General features: G+C 33.9%; 1 protein-coding gene across 2 annotated transcripts in view; it reads right to left on the bottom strand.

Annotated features, from left to right (window-relative positions):
- CSMD1 (CUB and Sushi multiple domains 1) overlaps nucleotides 1-19395 on the bottom strand; it is a 1059975-nt gene that overhangs the window by 93588 nt on the left and 946992 nt on the right. For both annotated transcript variants that reach the window (XM_074538179.1, XM_074538178.1), the window contains exons 42-46: nucleotides 16972-17160; nucleotides 13014-13191; nucleotides 11055-11200; nucleotides 9516-9596; nucleotides 9256-9369 (exon numbers count right to left, since the gene is read on the bottom strand). In XM_074538179.1, coding sequence (XP_074394280.1) covers nucleotides 9256-9369; nucleotides 9516-9596; nucleotides 11055-11200; nucleotides 13014-13191; nucleotides 16972-17160 — 708 coding nt within the window. The remainder of the gene's footprint in view (nucleotides 1-9255; nucleotides 9370-9515; nucleotides 9597-11054; nucleotides 11201-13013; nucleotides 13192-16971; nucleotides 17161-19395) is intronic.

The following is a 19395-nucleotide window of genomic DNA, read 5'->3' on the forward strand; positions in this document are numbered from 1 at the left end:
ATTGAAAGTACACAAGTTTTATGTAAAGTGTTCATTTTCAAGATAAAATGCTCCAAGTCACCCAAGACCTTCTTAGCAACTATTTCCCCTGTATTTAAAATCTGAACTTTAAATTTCACCTGGTATCCATAAGTATTCATTATCTCTGCATACTGAAAGGAGTATAATATATTAAAATACTGTAAATTTTATATCCTAAACATTGGTTTGATTAGGAAGTTTCGTCACGGTTTAACATTTTGCCTCTCACATAGGACTAATTTTTTCAAATCTCTTTCCTGATACGTCTGTCCACGGTTTCATAATATATGTTCATATTATGTTCAACAATATTTTTGTGTAAGATTCACAAATATATCTTGACAGAAATACATTCCTGGAAATCATCTGTCATAGTGTCCAAGCACTTAAATAAAGGTCATAAGAAAAGTGAAAAACAAAAGAACAGAGGGAAAAGTGATCAGCAGAAAAGGTATACTGTGGGGGAAAATCCACACATAAATATCAGAAACAAACATTAAAAACTGGATCATTTCCCTCAGAAGACTTTTGAAAACTTGGAGGTGAAATTTAGGTTCAGTTGTAGCTGAACAATTTATTCAATCAGAGAGAAAAATGCCAGCCAGTGAAAAGGAGGGATGTAATGTGCAAGTGAGAATAGGGCTTCAAGCAGGGGAACAAGATCTGGGTTGGGCAAAAGATTGTACACAAATAAATTTTTTTTTTTGCATATATCCCTTTCTGCTATCATTTGACAGCACTGTCTGCAGCAGACAGAATCCCTAAGAGGCAAAGCCATCCTTCATGGAAGATCCTGAGAGGGAAAGCCTGTGGGACAATGGTACATAAAGCAGTAAGAATCCTTTAGACAATAATCCAGGGATTGCCTCTTGAGAAACACCTGCAGTAAAATGACACCCAGAAATTTCACATGAACTTCTGTATAAGAATACAGCATTGCATGTATTTAATGACAGTAGCTTCTTCTCTCGCTCTCCTAAAATGAAACACACTGCTACTCTGACTTCCTCTATTCTTCAAACTAATACAAGAATAACTTGAGAAAATGCTGTCAAAAGGTGCACTGACTCATAAGTTTGCATAAAATACAAATTAACCAGCAAATTCTCAAAGAAAAAAATTGGGCATAAAATAAAGATAAATAACATCAGATAAATAACAATAATTTTCCCCATAGCATTTCCTGTCTAGCATGAATAAAAGTGCACATCACTGATGAAGAGTAGCTGACATGACACAGTTCCACGAAATGCTTTATCCTGTAGTATCATTCCTTATGCTATTTTAAGAAGGAAAAAGATGTTTTATACTGATCCAGTATCAGCTTTGAAATGTTTATTAAAAATGGTAGCATTCATGAGAAAAACTTGAGAATTAAAAGCCTGTCTTCAAAAATTACAAAAATAACAAAGTCAAAATTTACAAGTGACCTGGATAAAAAAATGATGCTGTCTGACTTCTCACAGCAAGACACAGTGATTCTTTTCAACACTGGAAATCTGTCACCTCTCTGGATAAATTATGCTTTAGAAATGGCTACAATAAACTAAACACAACAAACAAGAAGTTGTAATATATGGGTCACTTGGAATGGGACATAGGAGTGTAGGAAGTACATCTGCAGTGGTTATGTAAACATGCCATATCTAAACCCTAGCAGCAAAAATGCTAAGGATACAAATGTCTTTTGTTGCTTGCTTTTCCTCCGCATCTTAGGGAGTTATGGAAATTACCATTGGTCAAATTACTCATGAAAACAATTATACAGTAGTCATTCAGATTTGGGGTATGCAAACAAAATCTTGTTGTTACACAGATACACTCCAGACAAGACTAAAGCCTGGTGATCTCATTACTTGAGAAGTGTAATAGTACAATTCTTCCAGAGAAGTTTACAGCTGGGTTATTCTAAAAGGCTGTTATTGCCTCCTTTATATGGTGCTCTTTCAGCTAAGTTACCACAGATACAATTTTCAGAGAGGTGCCCTCTAAGTATCTTCTTAAGAACTCACTGAATGAACTCTGTTTACGTACTCCAATAAATGAAGTTTTTGGAATTTTGGATGGAACACTGTCAACTAAGAATAAAAAAATCTGAGATCAATGTATAGTCATCCCCAGAACACTGTCACTAAGTGCTGAGATATTGTTTACTAACTCAAGAACTACACTGCAAGCATCTTTAAAAAATTGAGCCAGGGAAGAAATGAAATGAAAACCTAGAGGAAAGTCAACAATTCAGAGAAGTGAAAAATATTAGTTTCTTTTGGGATAAAATAACGGTTATAGAGCAGGAAGAAAGACACACTCATATAGCACAGACACTGACTGTGATCATCTGAGAAAACTGTGACAGTGCTCCAGAGACAAAATGGTAAGAATGCTCTGCAAAAAGAAAAAGAGACAGAAATAGGAAATTGTGGAGGGGAGAGGAAAGGGTAAATAACACACAAAAATTACTTTTCCTGCCTCTTTATTTCAGCTGCTTTGCTCTTTGACTATCTAGTTTTTCTTGTGAAGACATCAGGGACAAAAAGGGGAGGAAAGAGACAAGGAAATAGCTTAGTTACTAGGTATGAAAAAATAACAAAAAAGTTATTTCAAAAGCATGCAAAAATTATCAATAACAGTGAAAAGCTTCTCTTAGCTGTCTCGTTGCTTGCAGCCAAATATTAAGAAGGAACCTGAAACTAAATTATTCACCACAGGGAAAATGTGACTTTTGCAGATGTTTCCTCATGCCCTTCTCTCATAATTGAGGAAAAGTATGATGCTGCTTTGTAATTAAGAACATTTATTTGGTGAGTGAATATTAAAAATCAACAGCCTAAAGGTCAGAGCATTTCCTTGAACACATCATCACATGTACACAAGAAACATCAACGCAGTGATGGCAAAATTATTTTTGCCTTTTTGCATTTATATATTCTTTATATATTTGTAGCTCTGTAGCATATTATTGTATAACTATATCAATTTGTAGCTAGCATTTCACCTACTCTGTTAGACAGAAAGACAGAACACATTCCTAGAGACCTGAATCCTCTGGGGACCAAGGGTAAATTCTCTGGGGACCCAAGTTAAAATGGCTTCTCAAGACACTTTTTCATAAACAAAGTTTAGTTAGTATCTAAAGGGGAGGGAGGGGGATTCAAAAAAGGGTCAAACCATCAAGGAATTACCTCAACTCTAACTGGGAATTCTTGTTAGTTATGCTAATTTGTGAAACATAAAATTGTGTCTGTTTTATGTTACTATGTGCATCTTCAGCACATTTCTGGCATGTATTCCAGTGTGTTCTGCACCATAAAGCACTCTTTATAAAGATAACTGCGTTTTTATTACCTAACTGTGTCTCAGTTTTTGTCTGACTGCTTTTTAGGACTGAAAACACATCAGCAGGACTGCTGTAGGAATTTTTTTCTCCACATATTCTATTGTATTCACTTACTGAACTTTAGAATTTTACTAACAAAATAATTTTCAAAAAGGAGAAATAATGTTTAAGTGGAAAAAACAATGTACCTCTCTGAATCAAATCAGTGCAAATAGTGATGCTAAGGGTGATATTGTATTCACTTATTGAACTTCAGAATTTTGCTAATGAAACAATTTTCAAAAAGGAGAAATAGTGTTTAAGTGGGGAAAAAAATGTACCTCTCTAATGCAAATCAGGGCAAATAGGGATGCTAAGGGTGAAAGGAGGTATGAAATATTCCTCTGTGGTACTGAGACAAAATCAGCATATTCCTAGAGCAGAAAATTCAAGGAAGATCAAAACTATTATGTCCTTCTAACCTGTAAACAGCTCAGTTCCTCTTTTGTGTTAGAACAGAAGTGACCAAATATTTTTAAACACTGAGCTATATCTTCAGGTCTTCCTATTGCCAAGATTTACTTCCTATGGCTAAGAGTCATTCGACAAGAAGCCCCTTCCAGTCTAAGCTGTTCATAGTTGATGTGCCACAGGCACTAATGAGAGGAATAGCTCTGAAGTAGTTCAGGGGAAGGCAGACTTTGTGTTTCCCCTTTGCAGTCTGGGAAGCTGCCTGTACCACAGGGTTTTGTGGCAAATTGGCACAGCTCACCTTCGCAGCCTTCATTGGCTCTTTCTGCCCCCTAATGAATTACTCACCAATTCCTCTCCAGTTTAGCTTAGCTGCTGATTACAGAACTTAATTTCCAGGCTGGAAGTTACACTTTACAAGACTGAAATTTTACAAGATTCATGTCTAAAGACATATGAAAATATAAAACTGAGATATTGAGACAGTAAGACTGCTTCACCTTGTTCCTCAAAACAAAAGGTACATCCATTTTTCAGTACCACAGCTATACCTATAATTTGAATAAAAGTAAACTCCACAGTGTTATTATCTTGTATTCACCATACACACAACAGGTAAAAAAATCTGCTGTTTTGAGCTTTTTTTTTTTTTTTAATAATATTAGCTCTGCCCTTTTAGCATAACATTTAAAAACAGAATACTCATAAATAAAAAGTGCTCTGGTTGAGGGAGCGCACATACATATTTGGGGTTGATTTAGCTGAAATGGAGTTATTTTTCCCCACAGCACCCCCTCACAGCATTGTGCTTTATATTGGTAGCTAGAAAGGAGTTGATAATGCAGCAGAATTTTGGCTGCTGCTGAGCAGTGCTGGCACAGCATCAGTGCTGTCTCTCCAACATTCTGCAGCACCACATCCCAGCAGTGCCAGCTGGGGGTGGGCAAGGTCTTGGGAGGGGGCTTAGTCATGACAGCTGACCCAAACTGACCAAAGAGATGTTCCATACAACAGGATATTGGCTCAGCAATAAAGGCTAAAGGGAAAGAGGAAGAAGAGGGTGTACTCATTATTTACAACAGCTACATATGCTGAAGTCCTGCTTCCCAGGAAGTGTCTGGACATTGCCTGATGATGGAATGTAGAGAACAAAATATTTGGCTTTTTTCTCTTCTTGTTCAGGAGACCTTTCACTTTTGCTTTAGCAAATTGCCTTATCTTGACCTACAAGTTTTTATCCAACTTATTTCCTTCTCCTGTCTCACTGAGAAGGGGAGAGAAAGAGTGGCCAAGGTCAATACAACACAATATTGTACTCTTAATATTGTTTCTTTTTTTTGAATAACACATTAACCTATTTGATACCTATCATGGACACTCTTCTGTTAAATTACAGGTTGACTCAACTCCCTATATGTTTAGAAGTTTAGGAAATTATATAAAATTTACCACTTGAGAAAATCTGAGCTGCAAAATAAATTGGATATTTGAGCCCCAAAATATATTTAATACTCAATTATTTATAAGTAAACTCCATGAATATTAAAAGTAGCTACTGTAAAATAGTTTGGAATGATAACAGGAATAAATACTAAAAAACATGCTTTAGGCATATTGGAGGACACAAGTAATCTATTTTACATTCATTTTTAATAAGATTGTTGCACATGTAAATTCAAAAAAATATTATTTGTTAAACTTGCATAAATTCATGCACAGAGGCAATGCCTACAGAAAAACAACAGGAAATAACAACTCTCTTTATGTTATAGTCACATGTAATTGTGTGCACTGGGGTAGAGTCATGAGAATGGTAATTCTGCATGTCAGCGTAACGCTTTCATCATATTTTAGTTTTGAGAAACACATTCCTTAACATGGCTTTTGCAGAAATCTGATTTTTGTTTTTTGGGGAAGGCCTGACCAAGATTCCTAACTCTAATACTATTTCTGATATCCTAAACTTTGATTTTGCTTTTTATTCATAAATATTATCACCACATTAGGACAATATTATCACACTACCCCTCTAATTTAAGTATTTTGAGCAGCCCTATTACCTTGCACTGAATACCCATTATCTGTTTAACTAGTATCTCAAATTTTGTGACCACTACAGGAATATTTCTTTCTGTCACAACGCTCATGATGCTTTAATGTACATCTCTACTTTTCCCTAACGGCAACTAAATTATGAAAGAAATTTGTAGCAAGAGTATAAAGGTATAGGATGAGAGCAGTGGCTCCAAGTGTAGAAACAGAAATGACAACAGTTCAATACTTTTAAGCATAAACCCATTCATAATGACAGCAGATCCTGTGCATAGGGCTCTGCATGCTAGAAAATACCTGGCAAGTTAACAGAAGACCAAACATCTTGAGCAAGTCTGTCCTCAGACAGGAAGAGAAAAGGAGCTGTAAGAAAACTGTGGTGTGCTGTGTTTACAGCTGCTCTGGAGGTCATCTCTTGAGAATGATGTAGAATTGGTCATGGAGATTCATTTTCTTGCCTGTCAGATATGCTATCAGACTCATATATAATATCCTAGAATTTGGCCTTCTATCATATAAATATGTTTTTGACTACTACAACACAGTGGCACAGCTCAGGAAAATGGAAAGTGTTCCTGTATCTTTAAAAAATATGAAACTGAACTAATGAAGGACAATATGAACAATTTTAAATTACAAATAAAATGTGGAGAAGGCAGGTAAAATATGAGAAGGCAGTTCAAAAATTAGTTTGAAATACAATATGCAAATTGCATAGCAAATAGCAATTTTTTTTCAAGTCTATGAGGATAAAATAGTTTCTTAAATGTCATTTCATCCTGCATCACTCGTAAAGAAATAGGATAGGATTGGGCAGAGTATTGGGAAGGATGGGAAGAATGATTAAAGATATTAAATATCTTCTGGTCTATAGAATCATGCCATAAGTAAAGTGAATAGAGGCCAGCTTGTTACTGATTTTTTCCCATAAGAACTGGACAACATGGAAACAGCAGGTGCTGAGTTCAAAGCAGACAGAGAAATAAATTCGCACTTTAATTAAATTGTCTAACTTCTTGCACAAAAATTTGTGGATTTAAGGCATTTACATGGGTTCAAAATAGGACTGAGTAATTCTACTAAAGAAACAGCCCTACAGGATTCAAAATATAAAGAATATTACTGGCTTAAGAGTGGCTTAGCTACAGTTGGGTTGAGGCCTTAATTAACTGCACGTTTGCAGTGATTTTCTGTCCTGCACTAGAAAATCATTAGTGGTCAGTGCCAGATATGGAACACTGGGTATATGTTCTGGTGTACAGAATTTCTGGTCTGATGCAGAAATGTGTATTTCCCCCTTCAAATACTTAGGTTTACAAAATGAAACTTGCATACCTTCAAATATTTATCCATGAGCAAACACTATAAACGCAGCCATTAAAAGCACAATTTTTAAATGATCTAGCAATATTTTGTGTGTTTCATAAATATCAGCTAGGATTTTATAATAAAATAGGAATCACATTCAACATTTATCTCCATAGTAATACTGGGAGGCTGGGATAGAAATAAAACCAAGTAATTCTACTTTCCAGAAAAGAAAGATACAACTTGGCCGAAGAAAGGAAATCAAGTTTATCCTAATTTACCTCAAGAAATTCATCCGTTATGTCTGTCCAAAATGACTGCCAGAATCTTACTCTAATGCCTCCAGTTCTACTGTCTACTGTCTCTGAATCACTCAATGGCACTTTCATTTTTCATGATCAGATTATTTCTTTTGATGTCATCCTTGTAAAAAAGTTTTGCTGTATTCATAGGATACAGCCAGAGAAAGCACAGCCATTTGCACAGCCTCTGCAGGAATTGTTATGGACGGCTAACCCTTATCAGAAGTTCCTAATATCTCTGCAGATTTTACAATAACTGTTCGGTTTACTTCACTCTTTCATTTTACATTTACACTCTAATTTTCATAGTCAAGAGTTAAGTTACTGCTGTTACTGTTAACTAAAAAATGAAGTCTGGATTTGCAGAACAATCATCTTATTAAAAGATTACATTTATAACAGAGAAATACATTGATTAAAAAAAGAAATAATCAGAAACATTAATAAGTATTCAGTTATTCTAACAAGAAAGACATAAAAGTACACAATATTCCCATTAATTCTGCCTTTTTTATGGCCAGGGTCATGCAATTAATAATGATTCTTTTCCACTCAAAACAAAGATATGGAGTCCAATTTCTGAAGCCATGGCAGATATCCAACTAATTGTATGCACAAGTCAAAAAAGGGGAGGTAAAAAAAACACTTTACCTCAAGTATGTGTGTTCATGCGGACAATTAGATGAATAAAACAAATTATGGCATCAATAAACTAATAGTTTGCAATATAAATTCTTTATTAATTTTTAAATAATGAAATTAGAGAACCAGGGTAACAGGAGGGAAGATACACATACAGCTATTATTACAGTGTCACAATAATTGTTGTGCTTCCAGGGTTATCACTTGTGCATATGGATGTTCTCACCTCATGATATGGAAGATACTACATCCAAAATTCCATATTATATATACAAGTTAAAGTTGTATAATACAGAAGAAAGAAATTCTAATTACTATTTGATTTTCTTAAATTTTAATGATAGCATCTCAGCAGTAACTATTTTTCCCCCAAAATTTTGAGGTAGTTCAGGAAGAAATTCTACATGCTTCTTTGATCACTTTTCAAACATTTCAAAACCTTTTTGTCAACTGCTATTTAACAAAATGAAACAAAATAAAGAAAAAAAAGTCAAACAGCATGTTTTGAAAAACAAAATTGGAAGAGTGGTTGGAAGACTGAATACAAATTTCCAGGATAAACTCGTTTTCCATGAAGATAAGGACATTATATAAAAATGTGCATCTAAACATCGTACATATTAAATTTTCAGTTCCTTGTTTGAAATGCTGTATTTTTTTAACAGAATATAAATAGTTGAAAGAGATTTCATAATTTTTGAAAAATTAAAATTTGCCACATATTCACAGCTTTTTCATGTGACTGTTATACAATGTCACCATATTTGTCAAAGCACAAGGGAAAATTTTCTTATTTTATTTTGAAAGCTTAATTTAATTTCATATTTTTAGTATTCTTCAAAAGTAAAAATAAATCCTTGGTTTGTTATGAAGCAATATAGAATATTTTAAATTAATTTTAAAAATTAGTGTTTCAGTAATCATAGAGTCAAATAGTTAAAATCACTTCTCATTAGTTATAAAGATAGGAATTGCTACATAAAATTATTAGGTCCAAATATACAAAAATGTGCATTTCTTAGATATTAAAGAAGTAAATGGAATATTTTCTTTTAAGCATCAGTGAAACGACAGTGCCATACATTTCATGCTTTATGTAGGATGCATATTAATGATATACACACCATGCAAGTATATATTTACCTTCACAGGATGGAGAGGATCCTTCAAACTGCAACTGTGCATTCAGTTTGCAGGTTAATATATCTTGTCCAACAAGGGTAAAACCAGGGTGGCACCTGTACTTCACAAAATCTCCTGGAAAAGGTATTAAAAAAAAGTTAAACCTCAAAAAATCCTTCAAACAGAAGTATATTAAAATATCAGGTGAAAGATGAAATAGCTTAGTTTAATTAGAATTCAACTGAAATCAGAAGAAAGAAAAAGAAATACTATCTTTTTACCTATTTCAAAGTCATCATCTTCTGTAAACAAATCTGCATGCGGAACTGTGGGTGGAGGCTGGCACTTCCTGAGCTGATAAGCTGCAAATTTAAGGGAAAAAAAATCATTACTGGTTTGCTTAGGAGTACTTTACAGAAAATTCATTTCAAATTCACACTTCCCAAATTACGAGAGCTGCGCTGAACCTCGTGGTTCTCTGGTTCTGGTTCTCTCAGTTACAACATTTTCCAAATTAAATGTCATTACATGACATGAGTGTGGTGAGACAGTGGAACAGGCTGCCAAAGAAGTTGTGGATCTCAGGAATCATACAAGTCTAGGTCTAAACCTGGTTTAGTGGAAGATGTTCCTGTTCCTGGCAGGGGGGCTGAAGCGAAATGATCTTTAAGGTCCCTTTAAATTAAAAACATTCTATAACTCCTTAAACAAAATCTCCTCTGCTTTTCAAATCTGTTTCAATAAATTGTGAGCAACCTCATAAGAAAGGTGACCACTAAAATGACTCTTTCTAAAATGGAATAGAATGCCTACATGAGTTGAAGAAGCCCTTTCCGGATTAAAAAAAATTGAAACAGAAATAATGATTGTCATGAGACTGCATATCCTAAAGAAAATTCTCCCCTTCAAGGAACAAATTGACTGTCAGAACAAAATTCTCTAGACAGCTTGATAGTCCTATCCACTCTAGTTTTTGGTCCTCAGATTAAACACAGTGGATGACCATGTATCATGACCTTGTTTTAGGAGAACTGTACAGACAAGAGAAACATTTCAGATTCTGAGTAACAATTTGATATGGACTTCCCCATGCAAACAGGTATCTCATTAATCTCTTTCTGCAACATTAATTTGGTCTTTGTGAATACATTCATTGTATATTTTTGATTTAGAGTCCAGAAGGCTAATAATCTTCCATTCATTATACGTATTCTGGGTGGTTAGTCCAAATTAGAGCTAGAATTATAGTTCAGCTTTTCACTTCTGAGTTAGATGCCTAATTTTCACCATCTGTAGCCCTGAATGTAACTTTGAACAAAGTATTTTGCTGCATATCAGTCTTCATGCTATTGTTCAACCCAACCATAGCACCCCAAAAACTATTCTGAAGAATAATTTTAGTAAAGAAAGTGAAATCTTACTGATTAAATCGGTCAAAGTAATTAAAAGAGTAAGAGCTTAATATTAGATGATAATGGTTAACATTAAAGATAGAACATAGTTTATTAAAAGTCCCAAATTAACATTCTTAGGATTTTTAATATGTAATTTTAAAAAAGCTTATAAGTACTGTTATTAAAAAAACAAAAAACCCAACCAAAGAAAACCACCCAAAAACAAAACCAAACCAAACCAAACCAAAAATAAATTAAAAAAAAAAACAACAACAACAAAAAAAAAAAAAGAAACCAAAAACAAACAAAACACCAAAGAGCAAATCCACGAGTCCTGGTAAGTCAGGAAACCAAAGCTAAGAAATATTTTAAAAATTCACTAAATGATTGTAGTAGTTAGATACTAATTATATAAAGAAAACAGACCATGAAAATTGAGGACAAAGAATCCTCCTGTTGAAAAATCACTGTGAAATTTGAGGAGGACTTGATTGGTAGAACTGTAAGCTGTTTCCAGAGCTGTGTTCCCACTGAAAACTCCTAGCTGAGGTGAGTTATGGTCAGGACCATCCCTGGAATGTAAAACATTGAAAATTTAGCTGAAAAACTGATGTTCTTCACATGCAAATTAACAATCTCGTTTTTTTCTGGAGAGCAGTTTAAATTTTTATAAAAAATTATTTTCTTAATGATTTAAAATTAGTTTCTTTTTTTTTTCCCTAGCACACACAACACTCTTTCCAACTTCAAACAGGATTTTTTTTTTTTTTTTACATGGGCCAGAAATGTAGTAGTGGTGGCAAGAAATATTCAACGTGTGTTCCTGCCAAAAATTTTCATGTACAGATCAGATGTAGAAAAAAGTGAAAAAATTATGTAATGCTATCATATTTCTAACATTTTGACAAAGTTGCTACAAGTCTTCAACTTTTGGTTAAAACACAGAGTTATGGAAATGGCAAGTTACTCTGCCATTTAGATAAATTCCAAAGATTGAAAGGTATATTAAAAAAAAGAAAAAAAAAGAGAGAGAAAAAACGATGAAATAATCTTGTGTTTGGTGTTTCTCTACAATAGGATAAGGCACACAAAGGGAAACATACTCCAGTAACATCAGGGTTCATTCACTTCCAGTATCATGATGTACATCATTCAGGCCTGAACAGTCAGAATGAATAAATAAACAATACTCCCTACTTTTATCACAGAAGAATTTTTTGTGCTCTACAACACTTATTTATGGTTGTTTTGTATATTACATTAATCTAAACTGAATGAAAAATCTTTTTCAATATGCCATTTCAGAAGGCTTGACATTTTCTAGAATATCTCTGAAAGCTGTTAATTTGACCTTTTACTGTCTTTCAATCAGAGGTATATTTTTTTCAGCACAGTTGTATCATTGAAAAGCCAAGCATCATATACATACAACCCTCCAGGGAAGACAATGTATGATGTATTTTACTCTTAGGCTTACAGGCAGTGCAAATACCAGAGGCAACCAAAAGGCTGTTCAGAAACAGACGCACATCTCTATAAACTGTCTGAAAAACCTCACCAATAGCGATATGAATGGTGGATTAGCTAGGAGATCAGAGCAGCTGACTCACACAGCAATAAGTTACATCCTATATTCTGTGCAAACCTTCCTTTTCCTGAACTATTTGCAGCATATATGAGGAGTCACTTTGCACAGTGTGTGGGGTAAGGACCAGGGATGGACAGAGATGACATTTCCAACACCTTCAGCATTATCTATGCCTGTTCTTGAGTGCAGTAAATCCTTATGCAAGAATTTAGACAGCTCTAAGTCCTCTTCCTTCAGAGGAGGTCACAAATTGAATGGGTTTGTGTGGAAAGAAATAGAAATTCAGAGAAGAGGAACACGTAATATGAAGCTTAAAGACATGGAGGTACAAGGACTAAAATTCTGGGTTAGAAAATATAAAAAACTATGTCTATCAGGCATATTGAAATATTAAGAAAACGTAAGAAAATCTTACTTAATGCCGAAATTAGTTAATGCTTAAAGATGTCAGAAATTTTTGCAAAAACTGACATATACTGCCTGTGTGTTCATGGAACATATAATTCAACATAGTGTAGATTATTACATCAATTTGACCTCACATGGTTTCAACTTGGTCAAATAAGATCTGATTGATAACTGAGCTTGAGCTTCAAAGTATTTTGGAACAGTATTCTTAAAGAGTTCAGACAGTGATTTTTTTTCTTTTTTCAGATAACCTTAGAAGTTATTTTATGCTGTTCTTCAGTACATATGATAACCTAAAGGGCAATACTAAGAAAATCTATGGCTTGGGACAGTGAGACTTCATTAATCAACCAGAAAAAAATCCCTTCTCTTTCGAAAAAATTGCATACCAAACTGCAATGTAGTCATTCACAGGTTCAGTCTGGAGTAAGGTAAAGTTGATATAAATCCCATGGCCTGGAGATACAATAATTAACCAAGTACAGTCCTTGGAATTTGGGTATTCATCTGGAAACCCTGGGGAATAAACTGTACCATTCTGAGCAGTCACATTATAGCCACAAGGAGCTGAAAAGAAAATAAATGAAAAAAAAATTAGTAGTAGAAAATAGTTTTTCATGTTAGAAGTAAAATATCAAAATGCTACCAAATTCTTAAAGCTCCACAAGACAAGACAACCTAAGTCTTAAAGACAGCCTTTCCCTTGGTTGGTTGCTTCTCAAACTAATACTGACATTTCTAAAAGTAACTTATGCTGATGTCCTTAAGGTTTCATTTCTTCAAATTCATCAAAATCTACTGGTAGTATTATATGCATATAATTCTTGAAACACACCATTTAAAAAGGGGCACCTTTTGTTTGAATTCAAGACTAAAAACCAAATAAACAAACAGGTCCTGCCCGTTTCCATCCAACTGAACTGTAACTGAACAGGAGTACAATTCCGGAAAAAATAGGCTGACTGTTCTTTCACAAGTCCAAAACCATTATGCTTTATTTCTGACAGATCTGAGTCATTTTTAATGGTGATTCACTTTCAGATTATATGCTAATTATCCTTATGACAAGTAAAATGGACATACAGACATGAATTTGTGCACACTTGCTGAATGAAGTCTGTAGCCAAATCAAAGTTGTGAAAAGGTTGACTTTATTCAAGGGCAGCAATATATGATAATGTGCTCTTTTGAGTCTCAGTTTGGAAGAATTGACTGAATATGGATGAAAGCATGTATTCAAGTAGACATGTGGCCATTAGTGTAAATTAGTGAGTGTCACCCATTAGAATGAGACCTTAATCTGATTTATGGGCACTCAGCCTTACTCTAGAACATTTCTCTTTAGCTCTTACCGTTAAGCTTATGTTATTATTGTCACTGTTTCTGTGACACTCCTTCAGACCCTCTTTATTTCTTTTTCAACTTAAGAAGTGATGGAAAGTAAAAGGAGAAAAAATTGACAAAAGGAAAAAAAAAACAGAAAAGGGAAAAGGGAAAAAGGAAGGAGGATTGATAAATGCAGAAGGATGTCTCATTTTCTGTATGGTTCAAAGCTGCTATGCTGTTGTGGGTCATCTGGCTAGTTGATGAGTAGCCCTTTTTGAAGGAGTTCTTTTAATAATCTCATTTATGGATTTATAGGACAGGCTAAAGACGCTTTAACTACTTCACTTTCTTCATCCATATGAGTACTAATTTGTATTTAGCACATTTTCTGTCCGGACACAATCCTGTGCAATGTGCTCTAGGATGATTCTGCTTGAGCAGGAGGTTGGACAAGATGACCCACTGTGGTCCCTTCCAACCTGACCCAGTTTGTGATTGTCTGTACAGAATGGCACCTGCTCCTGAACCGTGAATCCTTAGTGGCCAACAAATTAAACCTGCTAAGGAAAGTGAAGGGTTGGTTCTACGTGTCTGATTCCTGGTTGCATGTTGGTTCCAGCAGCCAGGGGCATCTGACACTGTCTAACAGCTCTAGGAGTTCTGATGAAAATGTGACTCAAGCCCACTTTTTGCTATTTCTTAAACCCCTACATTCACGCTATAGTCATTTTGTCTGGTCTCAGAAATCTACTCTGTTCTTTCCACATCCACAGTACTCTATGTTTACAACTAAGACCGCTTTGAAAATTATGCTTTCCACAGGGAAATACACTTCCTGAGACTAATATAAATTTCTAATTAATATACAGGATTTTTCTGATTGAATTTTTATATTTAATATATTTTGAGTTTACTAGATTTTGGACAGATTTCTTAATGGTGTTATTGATTGCATACATTTTTTATTTTCCATTCATTATTCTCTAATACTCAAGAAGGAATGCAGATTGAGTGTATCTCAGTAAAGACAGTCTAATTTCTCTTATATGATTGTTAGCCATAGAAGATCAATAAATTTTGGCAGGAAAAAACTTGTCTCAGCTAACAAAACTCTAGTAGAGTAAGTAATACATCCAGCTGTTACTAGTCTTTCTTCAAAGATCTTTAAAAATCACAGAAAACATGACATTAAACAGAAATAACTGGTTAGATTTCACACAAGATAAATATAGCTTTAGTGTGAATCAACAAATCACTCTAAATTAATGATGTTATTATGTTACACTTTGAATGACAGACATGAAGAAACAGAGATTTTTGAAATGAGTAAGTGTATAATCAAATCTTCTAAACTGTCAAATGCTAACAGTAGACTACATGTCAATTTATAAATGAATGAATGCCACAATATATGTTCTCATACCTGCTTACACTTAATTACATTGTGTGTGGAAAGACAGTAAACATTTTTAAAATTCCATCAACAGATACCCAAACTCACTTAGTCATTTACTGACAATTACACACATTGCACCAAGACATCTATGGTAGGTCACCAGGACAACTGGATTGCACAGTAGTAAAGTCTTAGAGCATGACTATATGGCATGATTCTACTATGATTACTTGAGTAGCAATTAATCTAATTTTCTCCCATACACAGATTCTCAGCCTTCAAAAGTATGTGCAATCTTCTGTAGAAAGATATGATTCAAACTTCTAAGAAAACTGGTCACAGCTAGAAAAACTGTTTAATTCTTTTACTGATTTCTCTCTCAGATCCACTGTCAAGTTACAACAATCAGAGTACCAATTTGTTTTCCCTGTAGAAAAAAAAACATTTATATGTCATAAGAATAATTTCAGCAGTACTAGGTAGAGCTTTAACACACACGGATGAATTTACCACAAAGCAAGTATTGTGATAAGTGAGAGACAGAAAGCTCTAAATGCTCAGTCAAAACAGAAAGCAGCCTGCTGTTTAGCCAGCAATGGTACCCATAAATGTACACAACCACACACCCAACAGAGTTACATGCATTCCTCAGCTGTGTGGAGGAGATGCAGATGACTCTGGGTACACCTGGAAAGTAGGATTCACATGTACAGGAACCAGGCCAAATGTACATTGTGAATTATGGAAATGTCAGTAGTAGAGGAATACCTTCTCTGAGTTAGAAAATGATGATTAAACCACTGAATTAAAACTATGGATGAGGGGACAGGGAAAAGTAAGAATGACTTTGTCCTCATGTCATTATAAATGTTAATTCACTTCTTGCATATATTAAAAACATATATTATTTACTCCTCTTTCATCTAAGAAAACAGAAAATGCTGATTTATACCATAAAAATCTGCTTCTTCTATTATACACCTTCATGTATTTTAGGAAATATGCTTCTGCAGGGAGTAAAAAGGAGTGAGGAAATATAGAAGGCTGCATGCCCTTTGGTGTTGCATCCATATCACTAAAATATATGTATGAGGTGTTGAACTCTGGCTAGGTTTCTAACAAATTCTAAAAACATAGACTGTTAACACTTTAAACTTTATATGAATTTTTAATTGACATCTCAATAACTTTACCATATGTTTAACATGAAGAAAAATATTAAATATCTGTTTATAGTGAACTTTTAGCATGAATAACTTTGTATTTTCTTCCAAAACATTTATAAAGGTTTCTCCATAACCTAACTGTTTTTGAATAAAAGTATCTATTTGAAATAGTCTTTCAGATAGAGGTTAAGATAATTTCTGGCAGTATCATGAGTTCTTATAATCAATACAAGAGACAGATATTAACAGGAACAATAAATCACTGCCTAGGAAGATTATTCATAAAACATTTATTATTTATAAAGCACATAATATTCTGCCATTATCTGCTTACACTGCAGATTTGGATAAAGGCACGGGTCTTCAGAAAAAGCTGCATTATGTACAGGCCCACAGACAAGTGAACAAAAATCAGAAATTACTGTGAGTTCTGAAGCAAAGGTACCACCAGAAAGTTACCTTCACATCTGGGGAAATGATAGTTCCAATTTCTGTTGATTCCATGTTGACAAGTGAGAACAGGCTGCCCCCTCAAAACATATCCAGGATAGCATTCAAATGACACTGACTGTCCCACGCTGTAATCTGAGTTGACTATATAGCCATTCAAAAAAGGAGGAGGATCGGGACAGTTCTGTAACTCATAAGCTGGAAGAGAACAGAAGTATTTTTATTGCTTGATCAGCTCCCAACACACTAGGAAGTACACATTCATATAAAATCTGTAATGCATTCAATAATAGGTAAGCACTAGAATGCCAAGCTCCAGTTTTTCAGAGATTAACACATAACAAGAAAAAAAAATCATCCATTTGGACTGTACAAAAATATTTTAGTAATGTACAACAAAGTAATTAATTCCTTAAAACTTTAAGAAATACAAGACTTTCACAATACATTGGATTTTTAATATATATTGAACTATGCCCAAAAATAATGTGACCTAAAGAAATTAAAATAATTAATTAATGACGTTAACACAACAGAGCACCATAAAGATCTAAAAATATTACAGATACCTGTGAAGGGAAAGGTCCTTTCAGATATATCACCATGCAAAAAAATGCTTTAATGATTCGTCATATTTCATGTTAGGTTCTGTCCTTTGGAGGACATCAAAATATGATTCAATGAAACATATTTAATTCATAAAAAGCAGTGTGGTGAAAATTCAGAGGAAGCTTTCATTAATAATATTTATTAAGATATAAAGATAATGTAAGCAGCACCATATGAAGCAATAATCTGTTTTATAAAAATGTTATGCAGAATTACTTGCAAACAACTTAACATAGATTGGACAGTAAAGAATTGCCATTTAAAAAAACAGTGTTAAAAGGATGAAGGCCCTCCTCTTTTTGAACCCTCAATTTCCAGTTAAGGAAAACTTCTGTCAGAAGAAAGTTCAAACAAGAATAATAATACCAGTGTGCTCTGTATCCACATGTGTTGTTAAGTGCAAGCTCTAAAACTAAGGCAAGAGAATAGGATGAACATATTCTTGAACAAAGTATTTTGTTACCTTTTTCAAAGTTAACCTTTAAATATGAACATGTTCATCCTAGAAGTGTATATTTATTATTCTGAAATAGATTATTTAAACAAGCCATTTCAGGAAGACTAAGCTAAACATATATTTTAGATATGCTCAAGTGCTTAACTAAAGTGAAGTTTGTACTTAATTGGTTCACTGAAGTACAACACCTGGCAATAAGTTTTTTAGTCATTGCTAATTACCATCATGCTGTGCAATAAAAAGATTTACATTGAGAGAGCCTTCTTCTTTTCCCTAATTCCTTCAGCAAATCCAGAATTCACTGTTTGTAATACTAGAAAATTTGAAATGATATAGTGGTACTAGAAATATTCTGAAATGCTCTAAAAAATCAGATCCCCCTTCTCTGAAATAACAAAAAATTAAGAAAATAAATTTAAAACCTAAGAATAAAAAATTAATTGCTACTGGAAGGAAATACAAAAAGGTTTATTTTCCCTAAATTGTGGTTCATTAAATTTTGTGCTAAATCTAGTAATGGCTCATTAACCTTTAATGTTATTATTTCTCCTGCTATCATTTGTGTAGTACTAATTCTGATAATATCATTATCAACATCTTTATACAAAACAGAGTAGTAGAAAGATTATTTAAGAATATAGGACTCTGAAGAGTACTGTATCAAGACTGAAATATTAAACTATGTAAAAATCTATCTAGCAAATTATAATAAAAATAGAATAGAAATTATTCCAGAAGGTCAGAGGATCTCACAGATTTTTTTTAAAGATGCAGCAATGCATTGCCCAACAGTTACAACAACAGTGTTTTGAAACAATGACAGCAAGTATTGGAATATTTTAACTTTGATTGTAGAACCTTTTGAGGAGATAAATACCATCCCTCCCTATTGGTTAACTTGATACACTATAGTATTCATAGATTATGTTTTAAAAGTACTTAACACAGTCTCAGAATTTTTGAAGTTAGTATTAAAATCAATCTCAGGGGAAAAAGAAAACATCTCTCACTGATCTACATAAAAAGATAAGACAGGAACCACTCAGGTGAGAGAGGAATCCTGACAGATTTGACAGAGGTGTTCCATAGACTAAGGAAGTGGTGATTGTGTGTATATGTATCAAAAGAGATAATTAGGAAGGTGATGGGATATTAGGGAGTATTGAAGCTTGGTGTGACAAAAATTATATGGAATAAGAGGTGAATATTGCCCTGATTTCTGCTAGGGAAGAGTTAATTTCTTCTAATTTTTAAAAATTTTTTCTCATACTTTGCTAGTGAAGTGGTATGCAAAAAAAAAAAAAAAGGAAGGAGCTGGGACAGGTGGTCTGAACAGACCAAAGGGATGTTTCACACTATAGACCATC

This window comes from Zonotrichia albicollis, chromosome 3, assembly GCF_047830755.1.
Source record: "Zonotrichia albicollis isolate bZonAlb1 chromosome 3, bZonAlb1.hap1, whole genome shotgun sequence".
NCBI lineage: Eukaryota > Metazoa > Chordata > Aves > Passeriformes > Passerellidae > Zonotrichia > Zonotrichia albicollis.